Source organism: Coturnix japonica, chromosome 32 (genome assembly GCF_054131305.1).
Source record: "Coturnix japonica strain WE chromosome 32, WE-NBRP24, whole genome shotgun sequence".
Lineage (NCBI taxonomy): Eukaryota > Metazoa > Chordata > Aves > Galliformes > Phasianidae > Coturnix > Coturnix japonica.
In genome coordinates, this window is record NC_140694.1 from 5123289 (window position 1) to 5148192 (window position 24904).

General features: G+C 45.1%; 1 protein-coding gene across 1 annotated transcript; it reads right to left on the bottom strand.

Moving 5' to 3' along the window:
- Positions 1-4379: 4379 nt before the first annotated feature.
- On the bottom strand, positions 4380-16510 carry LOC146755565 (obscurin-like). Its single transcript, XM_085525537.1, has 8 exons — positions 16507-16510; positions 14677-14943; positions 10569-10844; positions 7737-7841; positions 6568-6837; positions 5610-5876; positions 5243-5509; positions 4380-4583 (listed from the first exon to the last, which is right to left on the bottom strand). The coding sequence occupies exons 1-6, from the start codon at positions 16508-16510 to the stop codon at positions 5629-5631; spliced, it is 1170 nt and encodes a 389-aa protein (XP_085381663.1). The 3' UTR covers positions 4380-4583; positions 5243-5509; positions 5610-5628.
- Positions 16511-24904: the final 8394 nt, after the last annotated feature.

Below are 24904 nucleotides of genomic sequence, written 5' to 3' on the forward strand. Positions count from 1 at the left end.
GCGGGGCTCTTAGGAATGCTTCAAACCCATTTTCACTGCCTAGCTCATTTCTAGAAAGTCCAGTTGAGAAATGCTCACTTTGTCTGGGGAACGCCTCTATGCATCATGAATGAAAAATAAAATAAAATGGGCACACGACCCTATGAAACTTACCTCTCTGCTCTTGCTGTCAGCCAGACACCTCAGATGAGCATGACGTGTCCCTGCTCCTGAATGAAGATTCACCCAAGTCTGTGTTCCTCTCTGCTCCATCTCTGGGTCTAAAAGAAACACAGACAGAGATGATTACAAGATCCTTTGTGCAGACGAAAGACAAGGGTGCACACGAATTCTGTTTAGCAAGAAATACTACATTCCCAATGGTAGTACTTGAATCCTCATTTGGGGCTGGAGCTCAACAGGTCAACACATCAGAAATAACACAAAGTGCATCTGGAAGACGTGTCTCAAAGCCCAGAAAATCCAACACGGGAGGGGGCTGGACAGTGGACCACAAGTGTCCATTTCCATTACAGCTCCCTGTAGAGAACAGCACCAATCAGCAGGCATGAATCAATTCATTCACAAGCTGCACAATGACTCTGTTCTTTACATGATAAAGAAACACACAGAGATTCCTGACCAAAAAGTTGGGAGTTAATAACGACCAAAGAGGTTCCTGTTCCTACGCCTCATCCTCTCACCCCAACTCCTGGGTGATGCCCACAGGCTTCAAGTCAGCTCTCAAATCCATTGAACTCCAGTCACAGACCTCCATCAAGAAGGATGTCACACATGTGACACTTACATACATTTTGCATCAGAAACAGTGACGCCAGCAGGAGCAGAGAGGTGACTGTCCCCCTGTACTCAGCACTGGTGAGGCCACAACTCGAATTCTGTGTCCAGTTTGTGGCCCCTCACTGAGAAAAAGACACTGAGGCATTGGAACGTGTTCAAAGAAGGGCAACAAAGCTGGTGAGGGGTCTGAAGCACAATGGGGCCATATGAGGAGAGGCTGCAGGAGATGGGAATGTCCAGCCTGGAGAAGAGGTGGCTCAGGGGAAACCTCATTGCTCTCTATAACTTCCTGAAGGGAGGTTGCAGTGAGCTGGGGGTCGGCCTCTTCTCTCGTGTCATTACTGATAGAACTAGAGGGAATGTTTTCAAGCTGCGGCAGGAGAGGTTCATGCTGGACATTAGGAAATATTACTTCTCAGAAAGGGTGGCCAGGCACTGGAATGGACTGCCCAGGGAGGTGGTGGAGTCACCCACCCTGGGGGTGTTCAAGGAACGTCTGCAGAAATCCCTGCTGAAATCCTGACCTCTGCCACAGGTGGCTGAGTGACACAAAAGCTGTGTCCTTGGTTCCTGGCCTTACCTTCACATGCTGTTCATCTTGCTCTGCAGCTCCTGTTCTGAATAATCTTCTTATATTCCCATGTGATGTACCCTGAAATACATCATTTAGTGAGTCTGAACAAAACTTAAGACATTAATTGGAACTGTGAAGAAATGTTTTTTGCACTTTACTTGGAGGATGTTACATGCTATACCTTCTTTTCTCAATTGTAACACATGATTTTTTATAAAAAGAAACATAGCAAGTCAGCTCTTCAGTGTGCATATTGATGAAACTTGGTGAAATACAACTATAGAAAAAGGCAATTTGAAAATTTAAATATTCTTATCAGAATCTCTGCTATTAGTTACCGTTCCAATGTTCTGATTTGATGATGATTCTCTCAGAGCTGTTTTGTCACTCGCCACCTCAAATGCACTTCAAGTGCTTTAGGAGCATCACTGGAATTTTGAATAAACTCGATATATTTTAGGAAAGCTGCTACAGATGCACGACTGCAGTACTTTGGAAAAATATAATCTTGATTGAACGCTGAACAGTGTTATTTAATTATAATCCAGGTAATTAAATTAATTAAACCAAGGGAATCACCTCCCAGTCAGTCAGCTCCCACCAGGGAACTCGCTTCCCTGCCAAGCAGATGCAACCAACACAAGCTGCTACATCACTCTAGGGCCCCACTGAGTCTTCCCAAGGGGTCTCCAAAGGCTTCCCTGTTGACTTCTGGGAACCTGGGAACACTCACATGGAAGCCAGTGCCCCCTAATGTGCCCCAGAGGTTTCTCAGGGCCCTGCAATTAGCTCTACAGACATCCAGACATGCCCCAGAGCAAGTATGTGTGCTGTAGGGAGCCCAAGAGACATTCCAGAGTATGCTAGTACTCCTCAGTGCGCTCAAGGGTTCTTCACCTGTCTCTAAATATGCCATACTGGACTTTGTTTTCTCTTCTGGAGCTTAGTTCTCAGCTTTGCTTTCTCATGCCATTTATCATTCAGTTTAGAGATTATTTTAACTAAAATATTTTAATCCACCATATTTTCTGAAAACTAAGAATTGATCCCGCTCAAGGAAACAGAAGAGAAAAACATCACCCACAGGCTGCAGATATTTACCTCGACTTCTCTACTTGCCATCCCCAGTGTGCTTTTCAACTCACCTTGCACAGTGACCCTGGCTTTTGTTTCAGAGTCCTCTGTCTCACAGGTGTACTCCCCGCTGTCCTTGGCGGTAGAGTCATGGATGATCAGAATGGCCCCAGTTCCCTCCTGCTGCAAGTCGTACTTCTGGCTTTTTCTGATTGCTTTGCCATCCTTGTACCACCTGATGTTCACATCTGGTTTCGACAGCTCACGGCTCAGGCTGATGTCCTGCCCTGCTGCTGCTGTCTTATCCTCCAGCTGTTTTGTTACCTCCGTAGGTTTTTCTGAAAGAAAACATGCTTTTTGAGTAACATACACTTAGGGTAGGATGCCTCTCTCAAAATACACGCATCTACATGCTGGACATAAGTTAGAGAGGCACTTGCAACAGATGCCATCCTACAGCCAGCAGTAATCTGTAAAGTACAGACAATAGAATTCCAGGCACCATTAATTCTCTCTTAAATCTACCCCATTGAGGATGATGAACCATGTCTGAAAACTGCCTCTTCCTTCTCTCCACTGATCACACTGGGAGCCTCAGATGATGCTCTCAGATGCACATGTTCTAGATAGGAATTTGTTGTACAGCTAGATGATGTGAAGGCCATCCCTTCAGCTTATACTTAGAGGATATTTGCTCCCACAGTTCCCTCAACAGATCATTCCTGATTTACTGGTAATGGAACAAGCTGTAGTGAGATGCTCATTGCCAACACTACCCCAGTGCTTTGGGTAGTTCTCACATTTGTGTAAAATGGTTCCTCCTTTTACATATTTTTAAGAGAAATTCTCAGTGCTTCAAGGTTCAAGTAGAAGGTTGCTATTCACTTTAACCATATTATGAGTTAGCTCTCATGACAATCTTATCAGAAGACAGTTGAAGGAATCAGACCCCAGAATCTCTCCCATCTCATTACCTTTCACAGACAGAGAGGCTTTGGAGGTTAGACCACGGGCAATAAAAACGACTTCCCCAGAGTCAGTAGGAGTCACACTTTTGATAAGGAGAGTCTCTTACCAACCCACGTTAGAAGCTTTAAATCGCCCACCACTTTCCACTCTGCTTCCATTCAGTGTCCACTTGAACTCATCAATGCTTTCATGGGACAGAATGCATTCAAAAGTACAATCTTCTCCCTCCTGGATTTCAGTGTTTTTCAGCCGTTTGCTAATGCCAATATTCAGCTCTGGAAGATAAGAGATAGGTTAGTATGAGGTTTAGATGGAGAAAAGGCATTCGTGACCAATGTGAGTAGCAGTACTGGTGTTTGAACTCAGGATTTGCAGATCATGGCTGCGTTCCTCACTGATGTATTCTCTAAGACATTCTCCTCTCAGAATTACCAGAAAGCTATAAAAAAAAAGAGACGTGAATCTCTTGGCTTTGCTCTGGAAGAACTACAAGGAGAGCAGCTCAGTCCATGGAGCACAATGAAGATTCAATGAGCTACAGAGGGAAAAACCTAACAGAGAGGACAACTCTAGGATGCTGCGTGAGAAAAAGGGTTTTGCCTACGACAAGACATTAAATGTTTCTATTAGCTAATTTGTTACCATCCTACCCCTACTGGTGTTCAAACCATTTCTCCATTTTAGGGATGTTTAGAAAGGAAACATTTCCAGGACATTCTTGACGTTTTTTGTGATTTTCATGGCAAAAGGAGATACATTTACTTCAAAAGCAATGGGAATTTTCCAGACATCACTGCGCTAAATTGCAGAAATACAGTTCTATTGTAGAAACTATTAAGGCTCGTGGGGGAATAGGTGTAAGACATAGTGACAACACTGAATGTGCTTTTAGCACTCCTTCACTTTCCACAGTACTTACCCTGAACGCCGACATTTGACTTGGCAACATCAGTGCCAATATCACAGGTATAGAAACCTGCATCTGGCTTCTCGAGGTCATGGAGAAGGAGACATAGGGTCTTCCCAGACTGTACCAGCTCATACTTGTTGCCAGAAGTGAGCACATCACCGTCCTTTTTCCTCACTGGTTTGACCTTCTCTTTAGAGACTTCACATTCCAATTTAATCACACCCCGCTCCTCACCAAAAACATCATCCAAGGACTTCATGAAGACAGCAGGCTTCTCTGCAATTAAACAGGCAAAACAGAACAACGTGATACAGAAGTTGAGACATTTCCAGTTGCTTTCAGCTTTTTAAGGAGAGATCAATAAATCTTTACCAGTACTGACAACACCAATATAGAACCTAAAGCGGTTTCATGTCTCTTGACAGAATGCGCTTTAAGGAATTCTGAACTAATCAGTAGGAGAATACAGGGAACAGGAGGGACAGCCTGCATTGCTGTGGGTGGGACTGATATCATATGAAGTTATTGGGATGCAGCTCTTCTAAAGCTGGAGAGCTGGCATTGCCCTCACATGGAGCAGAGCTCATACAGCAGGCCACAGGATTAAGAGGATAAGCTGATCTCTCCCTGCAGTCATAAATCCTTGGAGACAACAGCATTGACACTGCATGGCACTGAAGCAGTAAAAAAATAGCTCCTGTAACTCTTCTTGTGTTAAGTAAAATGATGATAAAAAGCAATGGAATGCTTTGGCAGGACACCAAAACCATCCTCCTTCGTTGATATCTGCTGCAATGGAACCTTCCACTGGAAGAAAGCCCCTGATAACTTGTCACCCCAGAGAGGTGAGCTTTAGAAGCAGGATTGCTTCACAATAGAATGAACTGGAGCTCCTTAGCATCTCTTACATCCAGGAGGGTTGTGACCAGACCCACCTATCACCTTCAGGCGCGCGCTTTCTGACACCTTGTCTGACTTCACTGTCACTGTGCCAGCATCTTCAGGCTTAACCTGACTCATTGTCAGTGTGCAGCAACTGCCAACGTTCTTGATGTCATTGTAATTGTTGGTGTAAAGGAGGTTGCCATTCAGGAACCATTCCACGTCCTCATCATCATGGGACAGCTCGCAGGAGAAGACAGCAGAGCTCTCTTCTTCAGTTTCCACATCATGCAGGTGCTTCGTCACTTCTACATTGCGAGCTGTGGGGAAACAAGGTGAACTGTTACAAAAATAAGAACCTTAAGAAGAGAAATCTGAGGTGAAATAGGACATGGAAGAGGCCACCCTCCATGCTCATACCTTCAGCTGTCAGCGTGGCCTAAGTCTCTGCAATTTCTGCCTTGCACTTGTACACACCAGCATCATCGGGCTTCAGCTTCAGAATCTTGAGCTCTGCTGAATGCTTATCCCTCTTGATCTTGTACTTCTCAGAGGGCTCGATGGGTGGGTGGCCCTTGAACCATTTCACAACCTTTGGAGAAGGCCTGAAGTCACAGGACAGGATGACAGAATGACGTTCCAAAGCTGTCTTGTCCTCCAACTTCCTGGTGATTTGTAAATGGTAATCTGCAAAACAGGGGTGGAAGAGAAGAAAGGATGAGGACAATTGGAAGAAGAGGAAAGTCTCTTGCGTGTATTCCATTCCAATTAATTCCATGTTCACAATTGTTCTTTGAACCACTCTAAAGATAAAACAAACGATTGCCTATAGGGAATGCCATTGACTACATTTCTATAAAGTAATACTGTATATTATCTACTAAATGCAAGGTCCAGCTCTTGTTCTGTGCTTATTAAATTGCTCCCAGTTGAGGCTTTTTTTCAAATAAGAGTGAGTTGAAAATATAACAAGTACTTTAGGATGTGAATGGAGACTCTTACGCTGGGGACAACAGCAGATAAGAAGCCTGGAAGTTTCCTTCAGATGAAATCAATGACAAACTGCATCAAATTTAGGTGCTACCAAACTTAAACTTGTCTAGTTCAGAAATACAATTAATTCCACCTGATATGACTTCTTTGGTATAGCCAAGGACAAAATCTCAGCTCTGTAGGTCTGAATAGTAAGCACATCACAACTATTCAAAGAGATCTTTTACTGAGATGCAGCTGTCTTATTTAGTGTCCAACGACTTTTAAAAGGAAATGGAGCAGACCCTCCAGAAAACACACAATATTTCAAAGACTCTAGTGAAGGAAGACTGTACGTTAATTAATTCTTCATCTTCATGATGTAAATCAAGCCAGGATACGTTACCTCTGATGAGCAGATTGGCTGTGGATTTGGATTTGCCACTTGAGAACTGAATGGTGCCTGTCATATCAGTGGTGGTTTTCGGTATGGTCAGCCGGTGGATGGTGCCTTCTTGCTGCATAATCAAGTTTCTGCCAGCCTGTAAGATTTCTTCACGCAGATACCACTTGGGAGGTTTCATAGAAGGAATGGATATCTCGCATTCAAATTTGGCTTCTTCAGGCTCAGTCACATCCTCATCACACAGCTCCTTTACTAGATTAATGGATTGCTCTTTAAGAAGGATGGAACAAGAGAAAGCAGAGATTTAGAAGGAATATAAAAAACCCATACATTATCACCCTACTTACTCATGTCAGCATTACTGCACATGAACACTACACCTATCAGCTCAAAATGCCTTAAAACATCATTAAAAAAGTAGTAGAAAGAAAGGAAAGTTGTTAAGAAGTCAGACAATAAGACTGACAACCTGAAGAGAGCCCAGATCTTCTGATTCCCAGTCCAACATCCAAATCAAATCATGACCTTCCCATCTCGATATCAAACTCCTCGCATTACGAAATGGAATAGAGGATCAGTGAAACACAGACATTGATAATTACTTTGGTTAAATACAGCAACGTAGCTCTGAACAACAAGTTTTCTCCTAGTAAAGGTCTCTGTAGCTCAAATGTAATGACTCTACTTAGGAGAAATTCATTTTCCAGGATGTTCTTGCCCTTATAATTGTAACAGTGGCAAAGCTGGGGACTGAACTCTTGAGTACTGTGCTAACTCAAATGTCTCCCTTTTCTTTACCACACTTAACATCATATATATACCCTAACATTGTATATATTAAAAAAAAAACACAACCTGTGCTCATTTCAAACATACAGAGAAGAAGAAGAAAAATTCAAGCTATGTTTTTATCCCTCAACGTTCAAACACAAATCTGAAGTCTAAAGGTAGAAAATCAACTTCCTAAGAAAATCGCCTGTTTTACTTAGCAAAGTAAATCCCAAAAGACAAGCTGGATATTTTGTGGGCAGAAAGGCAGGTAGGTTGGAGCTTTTATTTCTGTGAAAGGTCATGGTGGTGTTTAACTTCCTTGACATTAAAGCAAAGGATGTTAGCTGGTTTATAACATAAGATAATTTAAGCAAAATCATCATCAGAAGCATAACTACCTTTCACTGTAAGATGGGCACGAGATTCTGCCTTTTCTGCTACAGATTTTATTTCTGCGGCATCCTTGACTTGGACACGTGTGTAAGTCAGCGAGTAGGTCTTTCCTGAAGCAGAGAACCACAGAGTCACTAAGGCTGGAAAAGACCACTAAGGTCATCTAGTCCAACCGCCAACTCATCCCTACCAAACTGTGCTCTTGAGAGCAAACCCACAACTACACTTGGCTTCCTTGAGCAAACAGCTCTGAGGCACATGGCCAGGCTGAGCATCATCCATCTGGTTTCACAGCATCACTGCCTGTTCTCTCATGTCAATGAAACCAGCCATTCCCCCACATCCACATCCCACCAAAGCTGCTTAGTGTTCCCAAAGCAAATGCTCACCAGTTGTTTCCAACTTGAAGGTCATCTTCTGGCCAGCAGCCTCGCAGATGTATTCTCCAGCATCTTTCTTCTCCAGCTGCTCCACAACCAGACGCCGTGTTTTGCCCACAGATTCCATTCTGAACTTTCTGGAGGAGGCAAGCAGTCTTCCATCCTTGGATCATTTTACTTAGATTGGATCCTGTGCTACTTCACAGCTGAGGGAGGCACATGCTGCCAGGGCAGCACTCAGCTCTTTCTGCACCTTCTCCTGGTTTATAAACACAGGTTTTGGCTCTGAGGGAAGAAAAGAAAAAGTATTGACTGAGGGACTGAAATGAGACCATCTTGCAGGTTTGTATGTACAGCTTGGAACAGGTTTAGGTTACCACTTGTGCCCAAACTAATAGCCTTCACTAGAGAATATCAGCTCTTCTGTTGAAACTAAGTGTCAAATCTAGGCAAGAAAGAACCTAGGAACTGAAGGAACCAAGAGGGTCCTTGAACACCAGTCCCATGGTTGCAAGTCACTATGCAAACATATTGAACCCAAAAGAACATCTGTCCTGCAGGCAACCAAAACCTGAGTTCCTTTTACTTCAGACCCACTGTGAAACATCAAAACACATAAACGTGTGATAGTCAAACCACTGGCTGCCTTTTCATGACCCAGAACAGTACTCCTGGCTTCCTGAACAGACTCCTCATGGCATCTACCATTGCCACAACTGTGACTGTCAAAGACACAAAGGAAATATGCTCACCAATGCAGTCCTTTGTTCTTTGTGTGTGATTTGCAGATATCTATTTTACTTTGAGCTCTGGGAATAGTCAGCTCTACCAGGTCTCTTACTGTGAGTAGCAGACTCACCTATCCAGATGCAGCCTCCAACATAAAGGCATAGGAAAAAGGCAGTGTACTACTAGGAGAAGTTCCTGCTTCTCCTACCATGAAAGCCTGCACGTACAACATGCACTCCAGCCTCTCTGCACATACTTATCTTAGTCAAATGTTTCGGTGAACAAGAATTACAGTTTGGGATCTCAGGCACAGGAGAGATTTGAATAATATCTTGAATATTGCTTCCATTGTACATATATCAGTAATTATTATTCTACAGACAGACTGAAACAGGTCTTTGTGCCATACTAAAACCAAATACTTTCTACAAACCCAGGCAATCAAGTCTAGGGAAAAAACCTCAGCACAGACTACTGCAACTGGATCACTGTATAATAGAAACTAGATTTTACTTTACTGTTCTCTGCTGTATTTCAGACAACACCTGTCTCACCTGTGACATGAATCTTGAAGGTGAGTTTCTGGCCAGCAGCCTCGCAGCTGTACTCCCCTGCATCTTTCTTCTCCACCTGGCTCACCACCAGCCGACGCTGTTTGCCCTCTGACTCCACCTTGAACTTCTTGCTCCAGGTGATCAGTTTCCCCTCCTTGTACCACTTCACCTCCATCTTCTCCTGGGCCACCTCGCAGCTCAGCGTGGCATTTTCTGTTAGTGCAGCCTTCATCTCCTTTTGTATCTTGTCCTTCTCTGTAAACACGTCTTCTTTCTCTGCAGGGACATCACAAGAGTCACACAGTTTTGCTGTAGTCTGCTGCAGAGCTTACTCCAGTTGCCCGTTTTCATTATACTTGCACTTCACAGGGAGCATCGTGATGCCTCACTAAGACAGGAAAATACTTTCCCCTCTATTTTGCCTTCGGAAATGATAGACATATCATTTCATGTCATATCATATCATATTACATATCATATCATATCATATCACATCATATCACAAAGCTAAACATTTTGCAGTCTGATAGCAGATTTGGACATGAGATTTAGAACACCTGCATGCACTGCTGAACCTCCTATCTTATCTTTTTTTCTTCTGATGTCTCTCTACATTTCCAGTAAATCAGAAGGGAACGGCCCTCTAGAACAGGTTGCCCAAGGAGACTGTGGATGCTCCATCCCTGCAGGCATTCAAGGCCAGGCTGGATGTGGTTCTGGGTAGCCTGGGCTGCTGGTTGGCAACCCTGCACATAGAAAGAAGGGGGTTGGAACTGGATGAGCACTGTGGGCCTTTGCAACCCAGGCCATTTATGAGTCTGATTAGTGGCATTTTCCACCTAATTGTGTCACTCAAATTTTGTAACCAGATCTCTTCAAACACCTCCCCTTTTCTCACTCCTTGCATGCCTGGTGTGCTCTTGCACTGTAACCCTGCAGACACCAGCTGACTACAAGAGCTGCACAAGTTACCCTCCTTGCCTATGGTTTGTTGCAGTAATTCATTCCTGGATGGAAAAGCACATGTAGAAAAGTGTTGCTATGAGACTAGATGACAAAGAAAGTCCTAGAGCCAAAATGTTTTGCACCAGAGAGGCTGTCAGTTGATCCTCCAAATGCAAGACACACCAAATGAAGCGTTCCTTTATCTCTGGGATTCCAAGCATTTTCTCACCTCTGACTTTCACTTGGAATGTTGCTTTGTCATCTTTTGTTTCACAGCTGTAGCTCCCTTGGTCTTTCAGGGTCACATTTTTGACCATGAGCTTGCGGTGCGTCCCCTGGGAGATGATGGTTGTCTTCTGGTCCTGCTTCACCTCTGTTTGATCTTTCTTCCATACGACAGCTCCGCTTGCAGCTGACACCTCACACACCAGCTCCAGGTCTTCAGAAGGACTGACTGATATTTCTGGAGTCATTTTGGGCTTGTTGACAACATTAATGGCTTCATCTGAAGAAAAAAAGAGAAAGTGGTTTACATCCTGACTCAGGCTTATTCAGCACAGCATGAAGATACAGTTAGAACTGATTGTAATGTCTCTGCTCATTACATTTGGGTGATCGAGTTTCACCTCTGGAGATACTCACATACAAACGTGTGCTTGATTCTCCTGTGTAAGGAAAGAGTAAGTTCTATGCAGACAGTTCTTATTTCTTTTAATCAATTCTGTATTCTGCACGTGTTCTTCTGAAGCTAAAATGAAGGCAGCTAAGTAACGTGTTTTCAATGCATGAACAAACCTATTCAACACCTTGTCTCTAAGCTAACAAGCAGCGTTTGATGAGCACATCAGTATTTCATGCCCTTCATTCCATCCAGACAGAACCTGCCTGAGGAGCAAGCTGATGGCTGTCAGCTACAGGCAGACCAAGCTTAGTATTGCATTTCTTACAGCAACAACTGTTGCTTTCAGTCACTGGATATACCAAGGCCAATTGCTATGCCAGGCACATTTATGGCATCAGTGAACAAATAATGCATTAAAAATTGTAATAGACAGGAGCCATCTATTCTTTTAAAACTAGGTCACCAAAGAAGAACAGCCCCTCTAGAGTCAAGCTGTTAAGAACTAATAGCATCAATCAGTATCACATAGGTAGATTACTTCCCTGCCCTAAGACCATCTTGTGACCATTTGTTGCTCCTAATTAAGCCCTCTTGATGGCATTTTTGTCTGAGCCATGTGACATTTTGTGATAGGAGTTACTGCTAGTGTTCCCTTCACCCTACACCAAAGTAGGAGGTATCCATTCTCAGGGAATCATGCAGGCTTCCTCTGGATTTGATGCTCAGAGACAGCCCCAGAACTTTTTAAATCTTAGCTTAACTCTCATCCAATAATGTTCATCAAACAGTGCAACTTGTCCTTTGGGGATGCCTTTGTTCTGCATCCACCAGTTCCAACGGAGTCTTCTTGGCTAGTTTTAGATCAGTTTTTCAACAGATAAAGAAAGGGGCTTTGAATTACAAAGTGAAATTGCAGAATGCATGATTCTCAACCAAACAGAACGGGAGGTGGGATGCAGGGTGAATACCTGAGCCAACACCACCTGCAAGCAATCCTTCAATATCTTAGGAATCTCTAGCCATCCCAAATCCAGTGTTGTGCTTGATCTATCATCTCTGCTGAGTTTTTAGCCTGCTGATGGTGAGCATAATGGTGGTGATGGGTGAGCAGTTGGACTAGAGGGTATTAATCAACCTTAAGGAGCCTGTGATCAGAGGAATGTGAATGTGCTGTTAAAGGTCACAAGCGCTGCACTGCAGCATGAGCATACACAGCAAAAGGCTTTCAGTAGAGCTTCAGTTCATAAATGAGGACTGGGTTATGGAAAAGAGGTTCAAGATAGAAACCAGAAACCAGATCTTAACGCCAGGTTCTGTGAATGCAGCCAGTTGAATTTCACAGATATTGACTTTCAATGACAATTTCTTGTGTTATTTTACCCTCCAGCTCCACCCTGAACAGGAACATGTCAGTGACAAGCATTACTCCTCCAGGCTTGACCTGACAGTGCTTTACTTGCACTATGAGCTAATGGCTGTGCTTACAGCACCTCAGGGAGACACCTCAGAGATCACAACGTCCTTCGGGTACAGCAGGAGACACTCAACTCTCCAAATGTGGAGTTTAATTTGTCAAAAGAGGAGACTGGATTCCCATGCTAAGAACTTAGGACCGTTTCAGTCATAGGTTTAAAGATGATGTAAGTGCTGAGGCAATTCATGAACTAGAAGAATGAAGCCCAGATGTCAGGGCTCAAGTCGTGACTCCAGTTGTCTGTTTATGAAGTTTGCCAGTGCTGAAACAAAATATGGGCACAAAAAATATGTACGATGGTAAAGAACTGCAGGGACATTGCTGACCATGAGGCATTCATTTATCATAAGGCCAAACATACACGTTTAATCCTAGTTCTAATTGCTAGATTCTAATTCAGAAGCTGGCAAATTGGCAGCTTTTATAAACCACGTACCAGATTACCTTATCTCCACAAGTTGAAAGACATACACTGTACAGGGGACAGAGCCAAAGGAAGAAGCCCAGGGCTTAAAGAAAATGTCTAAACTCGGAAAACTGAGGAAAGAATTGGAACAAGCAAACTAGAAGGAAATAAATGGAGGGTGTTCTATTACTGCATTGTAACCCCCTGGAAAACAAATCGAGCCTAAAAGATGGAGACAACACTTAGGACTGAAAAGAAAAACAGAATTCCTTTATGGAAGTTAATTGGAGTGCAAAAGTTAGATGATGAAACTGGCCTCTATTAACACACAGTGGAATAATTGTAGTCACCTCACCACTGCTGGATGTGAGCCCAGCCACACAAAAGCAGCTGCTGGTTTTCACTGCAGATACTGCAGGAAGGAGGAACAGCCTCCGGACTGGACCAGCTGAGCGTGGCCCTACCAGGATTTGCTCCAAAAGTCTTATTACCAGTAGTGCTTCCTGCTGAAATACATGGGGGTCCTCCTTTGATTCCAACCCCAACCCACCCCACCATGCCCCCTGATAACATCCATCAGGGCCACATCTCCACAGTTCCTGAACACCTCCAGGGATCCCACCACCTCCCTGGGTAGCCTGTGCCAGTTAATTCTGAGGGCAGACCTGCCAGTATGAAATATTATGCTAACGTGACAAAGAAAGAGAAGAAAAGCAAAATTAAGACTAGCTGACAAGCCTTGGCAGGAAGTTCTGCTCTCCATAAGTTTAGTCCCGTTATTCAATTCTGTTTGGAGCTGTCTCCATGCCTCTCTGGAGTTTGTTCATTGAGAAGAAGCAATTAAGTAAGCTCTCCAATGCCAAAGTGCATACACTACTCTAGGGCTTTGTTGTTTCTCCATGGATCAACAAGGGTGACAAGCCAGAAGAATATGATGAAGAGCCTCATGCATACTCAGTGTAAAAAAGAAAAAGGCAATTGTTGCTGGGAAGAAGGTGCATTTGCATTTGTGTCTTCTGCAGAGGGTACTGCAGAAATGGAAAGTCTTCCACTGGAGCAAACAAAGGGCTCTCATTTATTGCAATCAAGGCCCAGCGTGTGGATCTCAGAGATCAGACCTAAACCCTGCAGCAAAACAGAGACCTGCGTGGGAAAGTTCAGTTTCTCCCTACATCTGTGTAAGAAAAAGCCCACCATGGAATGACAGCTAAGTAAACATCCCTGTGACTCGTCACAGGTCTCTTCTACATGTCAGTGCTGAGCAATTCAAGATATTTAATTTGGTCTTCTTGCCAGATTTACTAAGTAAAAATCAACCAAACATCTCCTTCTACTGATTAAGAATGCTCTAAACATGCTTCTGCAGAGGTTTCCACCCAGTGACAAACAGCTCCTCCCATCACGAATGTTTATTTGTTATATTTGGTCATGCAAAGCTGATTGATAGAGATATTATTGGAATGATTGCTCCCCTACTTCTAAACTATTCCAGTGCAATCAAAAAGGCTGTCTGAACCTGGAGCTGAAAGTACTGCTCTATGGTGATGCAGTGGTAAACCTGCTGACTGAATGCACTGGCCAATAGCTGTGAACTGCAGACATTCATCAGCTGGCATGAAGCAATCTGGTTCAGATACCAAGCAGCTGGGTAGACTGGCTTACCCTACACTCAGTGCTATCATGTTTAGGGCAAAACAGGACTCACGTCAGTCCATGGGATGCAATTTCATGTATTTGGTACAGTCAGTGAATGCCTGCAGCCCCAGTTCTAATCATCAGATCACAGCAACTATGCCTTGACTGGAAGAGGAAAGGAGAAGGATCAAAGCAAATACCTCTCAGTCTCATCTTGGTGCTGACATCAACATTTTTGGCAACAAATTTCACTTCTGCTCCATCATCGTTCTTGGTGACGTTCTTTATCATTAGGCTGTGAGTAGTTTGGGTTCTCTTGATGATGCAGGTCTCGCTTTCCTGTAAGACTTTACCATTGATGTACCAAGTGCCGCAACACGTTGTTGTAATGTCAATAGTAAACATGGCATTCCTTCCAGGTACAGCTTCACCAGTTGTTAGTGGGGATTTCACAGCCAGGACTGGTTCTGAGGAAGAACAACATGGATGTCTTAATGCTCTTTAGATGCAAGTCTGGTATCTCATTTAGAGATGGAAGATTAAATCATAGGTACATTTCTACTTCACCCTTTGCATGAGTGCTGGAAGAAGCACTTCTATGCTTCAGATCTGTTACAGAAAGTTCTGCCTCTTGCACATGTGAGATATCAAAAGATAAGGATATTCATGTCTCTGTCACAGAAACAGAACTTGTATCACTTTAGTGGTAGCTGGAGGTTGATAGGAGATAGGAGAACTAGGAATAAAGGAAAGCCTTTGGTGTGTTAATGCACTACTATCCTTCAAGTCAAAGAAAACAACTTTAGGGAACCAACACAGCTGCTCAGCACACACTGACCCATTTCCATTGGGGCTTTTGTGCTTACCAAGGTGCACGCTCCCTGGGAATTCCAGAGACGGGCTCTGTCCATGCGCATTGACTGCAGACACTCGGAACTGATCATCAGCCTCTTCAGACAGATTGCTCACCATGAACTCTGGGACGGGGACATGAGACTCGTGGCACCTCACCCAGGTGAAGCCAGTTAGTTTATTGGGTTCCACAATGTAGCCATCGATTGGAATGGGGGTTGCATCTTCGGAGGGGACCATGCCAGCGTCACTGAGGTTTCTGTTTTATTTTTCACCACGGGGTCAGCTGGGGGCTGGGTGGGAGGTTTTCGGGGAGCTGAACAGAAATAAATACAGAAATATTAGCATAAGGTCATGTAGGCTGGAAAAGACCTTCAAGATCAGCAGACTCAACTTTCAGCATGACCTACTGAGTCCCACCATTAACTACTGTGGTACCTGACGACATACATGACAAGCTTATTCCTGCAGGTATTTGCATAGTGAATATATTCACCCTCTGGTTGCTTCTGAACATTTTAGAGGTTAAATTCCCATCAGACGTTTTCACTGTGTGCAGCCACTGATACAGGCAGGAGGCTGGGAATTACCTGATGGGCTCTAGTTACAGACTACTGACACAGTAAAGGATTGATTTCATTTCATTTTGGCCATCAGAAGGTATGGTGTCCGGTTTAAGTCACCCAATTATAATTTAAGACTCCAATTATAATCATATAGAGAACAGCGCATTTAGGAGAACTCATCTCATCTCAATAAACCTGAATGAAATCACAGAATCATAGGATCACGGGAGGGCTTGGGTTGGAAGAAACCTTCAAGATCATCCAGTTCTAAACACCCTGCCATGGGCTGGCTGCCCACTAACCAGCTCAGGCTGCCCATCACCCATCCAACCTTGCCTTCAACACCAAGGACAGGCATCCACAGCTTCTCTGGGCAGCCTGAAATGGAAGCAATGAGCCACACGTTGAAGACACTGAAATATTCATTACTGTAGAGAGAGCCAAATACTCCATACATATTGCCTGCCTGGTCAATTGCATTAAAATGCCAACAACAGACTCATCCAGCTCATTGAAAATGGTGTGAACATGGCGTACAGGATTCTTCCAGCAGCTAGTTAGATCTGCAAAGAGCAAAGACAGGAAATCTCAATGCCATACAATTTTCCTGACCCATCCTGACACATAACTGCTTTGATGTGCACTGTTACCTGCCTGTCAGTTGCTGTTAGTCAGTGCTGGATGCCAAAGGTCCCACTAACATAGCATGAAGCCAAAAGCTAGACGCTGGAATCAGATCTCCTGACCTTACCATCAGAAATTGAGATGTCATATTTTGCTCAGAGGTGCCTGCTTTTAGGAGGGACAGCTACCGAGCTTTTTCTGCTCCAGGAACCAGCTTGAGCTCCAGAATTTAAACAGCAGTCAGAAATTAAACTGAGCTTTGTCACCTCCATCAAATAGAAGGAGTGGTTGGGTTCTACAGCTTTCCAAATCACTTAGAAACTGTCACAACAATCAGATGCCTACCTTTTCTTTTTTAACTTGTTAATACATAGAGCTTAATAGCATCAGAATGCCCCAAGCACTTCAGATAACATGACAGCTATAAACCCTTCTTTAAGGATTCCTTAGAGTAACTGTAATTCAGTGGTGCTGGTGGGAGAAGGGAAGTCGTGATCTTCCCAGATGGTGAATAGAGTTGATTTTCACATGCAGACTGGTGCTGCAGCACAGCCAGAAACCACTCATTTGGGAAACACAGCACCAAGAAAATAACAGGAAGAGCTTCATAAAATCAGGCAGCTTCACACAAATTTCCGTCTGATCATCACAGTGGCCCTCCTTTGGACCCACCCCAACAGCTCCACATCCTTCCCAGGCCTGGACACAGTGCTGCAAATAGGGCCTCACAAGAGCTGAGCAGGAGGGGACAATCACCTCCCTCTCCTGCTGGCCACCCCTTTTTCAGTGCAGCCCAGAACACACATGGATCTATCTTTTTCATATGTATATTCCCATAGATGTACATATATATACCACACCTACACCCCCACAATCTGCTACAACTCCATATTCCTCCCCATATTTGCCCCCGACAGCCCCCAGTAGCCCCATATCACCCTAAGGCCCCCACAACCCTCTATCTCTCCATACACCACCCCTTAAAGCCCCATACCTGCCCATATCCTCCAATAGCTCCCCACAACCCCTACACACCCTCACAGCCCCCTAGAGCCCCTAGTCCTCCTATGGCCCACCACAGCCCCATATCCCCCCTACAGTCCCCCTCAGCTCCTTTTACAGCCCCTGCACAGCTCTATAGAACAGTCTGATAGAACTACCTCTAGTAGAAGCAATCTCCACACAGAGATCCTTTCCCAGTGGCACTCAGCCCTTCAGTGGGGTCTAAGAGAGCTGCAGCCAGACTCAAACACAACTGCTCACACAGCTCAGCTGCCTTCACCTGTGCTCCTGACGCTGACACATTGCAGCCCCACATCCCCCTCTGCCCCCCCCACAACGGCCACTCCCGCGCACTGCGGCTCAGCCAATCGGAGCCGGCGGAGCTGCCGCTGCCCAATGGGAGGCCGGGGGAGGCCGGCGCTGGGACGGGGAGAGGAGAGAAGAGACAGAGGCAGCACTGAGGTGGGATGGGCTGATGGGGAGTGCGGGGAGGACAGGGGGGTGTGGGGGGGCAGAGGGGGATGTGGGGCTGCAATGTGTCAGCGTCAGGAGCACAGGTGAAGGCAGCTGAGCTGTGTGAGCAGTTGTGTTTGAGTCTGGCTGCAGCTCTCTTAGACCCCACTGAAGGGCTGAGTGCCACTGGGAAAGGATCTCTGTGTGGAGATTGCTTCTACTAGAGGTAGTTCTGTAAGACTGTTCTATAGAGCTGTGCAGGGGCTGTGGGGGTCTCTAGGGAGTCTCTATTTCCTCTCACAAACGTCCTACAAACCATGTCTGGGCAGTGCTGTCTCGGCCTGGATCTCAGCTCCTGAGACTGTCAGATGTGAAGCAGCAGCTGCTGGGAAAGGGCTGGCTCTGTGTGCCCTCTGTGGGTCTGTGGGCACAGAGTGGGGCAGAGGGATGACTGTGAGAGGGAGGAATTGCCCAGCCACTAGAAAGAGGAAATCAGCTGAAAAGGGGAGATTTTAGAAGCACTGAGGCTGTGGCTGCTTTGACAGTAAGAAGAAACCAAGCTGTCACTGTGCAGATGGGAACTCCAGTAGGAGAGCTGTGGTGGCTTTACAGATGGCAGACAGCAGCTGGAGTGTAGAGCCAAGGGTAGGGGGGGGATCTTCCTCTTAGCAATGCCATGCAAAGAATGATGCAGACTCCTGCAGGGTCGGCTTTGCTGTGTGACCCTGGGTGGAAGCAGCTGGAAGGTCTCAGCCCTTCTGCATTATCCCAGGAGCAGGAGAATGGAGTTGTAGCAGATTGTGGGGGTGTAGGTGTGGTATATATATGTACATCTATGGGAATATCTGTATGAAAAAGATAGATACATGTGTATTCTGGGCTGCACTGAAAAAGGGGTGGCCAGCAGGAGAGGGAGGTGATTGTCCCCTCCTGCTCAGCTCTTGTGAGGCCCTATTTGCAGCACTGTGTCCAGGCCTGGGAAGGATGTGGAGCTGTTGGGGTGGGTCCAAAGGAGGGCCACTGTGATGATCAGACGGAAATTTGTGTGAAGCTGCCTGATTTTATGAAGCTATTCCCATTATTTTCTTGGTGCTGTGTTTCCCAAATGAGTGGTTTCTGGCTGTGCTGCAGCACCAGTCTGCATGTGAACATCAACTCTGTTCACCATCTGGGAAGATTAGGACTTCCCTTCTCCCAGCAGCACCACTGAATTACAGTTACTCAGTGGTTAAACAAAGGAATCCTTAAAGAAGGGTTTACAGCTGTCGTGTTATCTGAAGTGCTTGGGGCATTCTGATGCTATTAAGCTCTATGTATTAACAAGTTAAAAAAGAAAAGGTAGGCATCTGATTGTTGTGCCAGTTTCTAAGTGATTTGGAAAGCTGTAGAACCCAACCACTCCTTCTATTTGATGGAGGTGACAAAGCTCAGTATAATTTCTGACTGCTGTTTAAATCCTGAATCTTGAGCTGGATCCTGGAGTAGAAAAAGCTCGGAAACTGTCCCTCCTACAAGCAGGCACCTCTGAGCAAAATATGACATCTCAATTTCTGATGGTAAGGTCAGGAGATCTGATTCCAGCGTCTAGCTTTCGGCTTCATGCTGTGTTAGTGGGACCTTTGGCATCTAGCACTGACCAACAGCAACTGACAGGCTGGTAACAGTGCACCCCAAAACAGTTATGCGTCTATTTATGTTATGAGGGAAAACTGTATCGCATTGAGAATTCCTATTTTTACTCTTTTCAGATCTAACTAGCTGCTGGAAGAATCCTGTACGCCATGTTCACACCATTTTCAATTAGCTGGATGAGTCTGTTGTTGGCATTTTAATACCATTGACCAGGCAGGCAATATGTATGGAGTATTTGGCTCCCTACAGTCATGAATGTTTGAGTATCTTCAACATGTGGCTCATTGCTTCCATTTCAGGCTGCCCAGAGAAGCTGTGGATGCCTGTCCTTGGTGTTGAAGGCGAGGTTGGATGGGTGATGGGCAGCCTGAGCTTGTTAGTGTGCAGCCAGCCCATGGCAGGGTGTTTAGAACTTAATGACCTTGATGGTTTCTTCCAACCCAAGCCCTCCCGTGATCCTATGATTCTGTGATTTCATTCAGGTTTATTAAGATGAGATGAGTTCTCCTAAATGCGCTGTTCTCTATATGATTGTAATTGGAGTCTTAAATTATAATTGGGTGACTTAAACCAGACACCAAACTTTCTGATGGCCAAAATGAAATGAAATCAATCCTTTACTGTGTCAGTAGTCTGTAACTAGAGCCCATCAGGTAATTCCCAGCCTCCTGCTTGTATCAGTGGCTGCAAACAGTGAAAAGGTCTGATGGGATTTTAACCTCTAAAATGTTCCGAAGCAACCAGAGGGTGAATATATTCCCTATGCAAATACCTGCAGGAATAAGCTTGTCATGTATGTCCTCAGGTACCACAGTAGTTAATGGTGGGACTCAGTAGGTCATGCTGAAAGTTGAGTCTGCTGATCTTGAAGGTCTTTTCCAGCTTAAATGACCTTATGCTAATATTTCTGTATTTATTTCTGTTCAGCTCCCAGAAAACCTCCCACCCAGCCCCCAGCTGACCCCGTGGTGAAAAATAAAACAGAAACCTCAGTGATGCTGGCATGGTCCCCTCCGAAGATGCAACGCCCCATTCCAATCGATGGCTACATTGTGGAACCCAATAAACTAACTGGCTTCACCTGGGTGAGGTGCCACAAGTCTCATGTCCCCATCCCAGAGTTCACGGTGAGCAATCTGTCTGAAGAGGCTGATGATCAGATCCGAGTGTCTGCAGTCAATGCGCATGGACAGAGCCCGTCTCTGGAATTCCCAGGGAGCGTGCACCTTGGTAAGCACAAAAACCCCAATGGAAATGGGTCAGTGTGTGCTGAGCAGCTGTGTTGGTTCCCTAAAGATGTTTCCTTTGACTTTAAGGATAGTAGTGCATTAACACACCAAAGGCTTTCCTTTATTCCTAGTTCTCCTATCTCCTATCAACGTCCACCTACCACTAAAGTGATAAAAGTTCTGTTTCTGTGACAGAGACATGAATATCCTTATCTTTTGATATCTCACATGTGCAAGAAGCAGAACTTTCTGTAACAGATCTGAAGCATAGAAGTGCTTCTTCCAGCACTCATGCAAAAGGAGAAGTAGAAATGTGCCTATGATTAAATCTTCCATCCATAAATGAGATACCAGACTTGCATCTAAAGAGCATGAAGACATCCATGTTGTTCTTCCTCAGAACCAGTCCTGGCTGTGAAATCCCCCCTAACAACTGGTGAAGCTGTACCTGGAGGGGATGCCATGTTTACTACTGATCTTACAACAATGTGTTGCAGCACTTGGTACCTCAGTGGTAAAGTCTTACAGGAAAGCGAGACCTGCATCATCAAGAGAACCCAAACTACTCACAGCCTAATGACAAAGAACGTCACCAAGAACGATGATGGAGCAGAAGTGAAATTTGTTGCCTAAAATGTTGATGTCAGCACCAAGATGAGAGTGAGAGGTATTTGCTTTGATCCTTCTCCTTTCCTCTTCCAGTCAAGGCATAGTTGCTGTGATCTGATGATTAGAACTGGGGCTGCAGGCATTCACTGACTGTACCAAATACATGAAATTGCATCCCATGGACTGACGTGAGTCCTGGTTTTGCCCTAAACATGATAGCACAGAGTGTAGGGTAAGCCAGTCTACCCAGCTGCTTGGTATCTGAACCAGATTGCTTCATGCCAGCTGATGAATGTCTGCAGTTCACAGCTATTGGCCAGTGCATTCAGTCAGCAGGTTTACCACTGCATCACCATAGAGCAGAACTTTCAGCTCCAGGTTCAGACAGCCTTTCTGATTGCACTGGAATAGTTTAGAAGTAGGGGAGCAATCATTCCAATAGTATCTCTATCAATCAGCTTTGCATGACCAAATAGAACAAATAAACATTCATTATGGGAGGAGCTGTTTGTCACTGGGTGGAAACCTCTGCAGAAGCATGTTTAGAGCATTCTTAATCAGTAGCAGGAGATGTTTGGTTGTTTTTTACTTAGTAAATCCGGCAAGAAGACCAAATGAAATATCTTGAATTGCTCAGCACTGACACAATGATGAGTGCAGGAACATAAGGTGATACTTTTTCAGAGATGTTGCAGGAAACATTGACCACGTTAGCCTGATCTAAATTGAAATAACGAGGCCTTTGCTCCTGACAGGTGCTGCAGTGAGATTTACCAATAAGAGCAAAGATGTAGAAAAGATCTCTGCTTTGCTGCAGGGTGTAGGTCTGATCTCTGAGATCCACACGCTGGGCCTTGATTGCAATAAATGAGAACCCTTTGTTTGCTCCAGTGGAAGACTTTCCATTTCTGCAGTACCCTCTGCAGATGACACAAATGCAAATGCACCTTCTTCCCAGCAATAATTGCCTTTTTTTTTTTACACTGAGTATGCATGAGGCTCTTCATCATATTCTGCTGGCTTGTCACCCTTGTTGATCCATGGAGAGACGAGAAAGCCCTAGAGTAGTGTATGCACTTTGGCATTGGAGAGCTTACTTAATTGCTTCTTCTCAAAGTACAAACTCCAGAGAGGCATGGAGACAGCTCCAAAGAGAATTGAATAATGGGTATAAATTTAAGGAGAGCAAAACACCCTGCCAAGGCTTGTCAGCTAGTCTTAATTTTGCTTTTCTTCTCTTTCTTTGTCACGATAGCATAATATTTCATACTGGCAGTTCTGCCCACAGAATTAACTGGCACAGGCTGCCCGGGGAGGTGGTGGGATCCCTGGAGGTGTTCAGGACCAGTTCTTGGGACCAGTGCTTTTTTACATGGTTATCAGTGACACCAATGATGCAATGGAGTGCACCCTCTGCTGTTTGCTGAGTGGTGCGGCTGATGCAGTGGAAGGAAGGGATGCCATTCAGAGGGAGCTGAACCGAGAGGTTGGCCTAGGTGAATCTAATGAGGTTCAACACAGCAAAGTGCAAATTTTGCACTTGGGCTGGAGGAATCCCAGGCATTTCTACAGCCTGGGAGGAGCAGTCCTTAAGAGAAGACCCCCAGAGAAGGACCTGGGGGTCCTGGTGGATGAAAAACAGAACGTGAGCCATCAGCGTGCTCTTGCAGCTCAGAGAGCAAATGGTCCCCTGGGCTCCATCAGAAGAGGGGATGGCCAGCAGGGACAGGGAGGTGATTGATCTTCATGATCCTTGAGGTCCTTTCCAACCCGGGCCATTCTATGATTCTATGATTACACTCGCTGTCAGAAATAACGGCAGCTGTACAGAAGCTGGATATATTTGGGGACAGTTCTTGTAACCAGCTGATTTTAAGACCTTGCCCGAGTCGAGAGTCTACATTGCATGTCAGAAGAAAGCTGGGAAAGTGGTTATTGCTCATTCTTTTTCATTTGCTGATTCTTTCTTTCGGGTTCCTTTTCCAAAGGAGATTCTGGTGATGGAAGCAGTTGAAGAAAGAACCAAAGCAGCTCTTGCCAAGAGTGCTTGAAGTCCCTGTGGAGAGAAGCAAAGAACTTGGGCTTCCTCTGGCATGCTCCCCACCATGTCTCAGGAAGGAGACAACTGCTGTTCCACTTTCTGCTCTGTGCGTGGAAAGGTACGTCTGGGTTTCTTCTGCTTGTTTTTTCTTTCTTTTTCTGGCTTTGAAGGAGAAGGGGTGGAGCAAGGGGAGACCCACTGGTCATTTGTTACCTCAAGAACAGGATGGATTCTGCATTCACTGTGAAAAACCTGGGCTAGTAGGATGGGCATGTTTCAGGCTGGACTCTTCTTTTGCTGCTTGGTTTCCTTTTGGCTACAGGGAGACAGCTGTCTAAAGGTGTGTTTTCAAACCCACTCTCCAAAACCATGTTTCACTGTTGCAGGTGGTTCAGTGTGCTCTTGCAGTGCAGATGCTGTAGTTTGCTGTAGAATCTGAATGGTTTCTGTTCCTAGGGGAGGACTGGGAGGAGGTAGTGAGAAGAGAATTCAATGCCTGAGGTGTATCTTAGTGAGAAATGTAGGCATGAGGTGCTGAAAGTCTTGAGCTGTCAAAGGCCAGTGAGGCTCAGACTCCTTAACCTGCTGGAGCAGGGTGGAAGCAAGGAGTGGGCACTGCCGTCCCACAGGCTGCACTTGGTTCTGGTCTGCCAGGTCTGTGCTGGCCTGGATTTCTTCTGAGAAGTTTGTTGGAGCTGCTTGGAGTAGTGAAGGGTGGGGAAGAAGTGCTGCTCAAGAGCTAAGGCTCCGCTTGATCATTTTGGATGGATTTAACCATGGTATCTGAAGACATAGTTTCCATCAGAATGATCCCAGCATTGTGCAAGTGTCTCAGCTGAAGCCCCTGAGCAGATGTCTGAGAGCACCCGCCTCCTCCAGCTGAGCCATAGGAAAGCTGACTGTGCCCAGTAATTACAGCTTCTGCAGATTGAATGTGCTTCCAAGTGTTTTCCTTAGTGATCAATCATGTCCCAGCACTCTGATATTCCATCTCTGGCACAATCTGGAGCATCTCTGCAAACATTGGGTGCTCATTCCCACCAGCGTTTCTTCCTTTCTCTCTTTAGAATCAGTGTGGTGCAGTTCCCAGTGTTTGTGAGCAGCAGCCAGCAGGCTGCAAGAGATCCAATGGCAGCTTTCAGCACACAGAGTGATGTGATGGGGACAGACTGTCCTTACCGCCATGCAGAAGGGAGTTTTTACCGTCCTCTCTCAAGAAGTATGAAAGAATAGAGTTTGAATGATAGTTGTGAGCAGGTGCTGTGCTGTAGGGGATGTCAGGTAACCATTCCTATGGGGGTGCGGGAAGGAGCAGTGAAAGTGATGTATTAGTTTGTGTTTTGGCTGTTAAAGAGGAGTTCCATTTCTGGAAGCAAAACTATGGGCTAAGATGGAAAACAGAAGGGAGAAGGCTGATACC

Coding starts and splice junctions, on each gene's coding strand:
- LOC146755565 (XM_085525537.1), bottom strand. Junction 10,845..14,676: donor CACCAAGATGAGACTGAGAG/GTATTTGCTTTG, acceptor TTTTTTCTTCAG/ATGAAGCCATTAATGTTGTC. Junction 5,877..6,567: donor AGCCAATCTGCTCATCAGAG/GTAACGTATCCT, acceptor CCTGTTTTGCAG/ATTACCATTTACAAATCACC.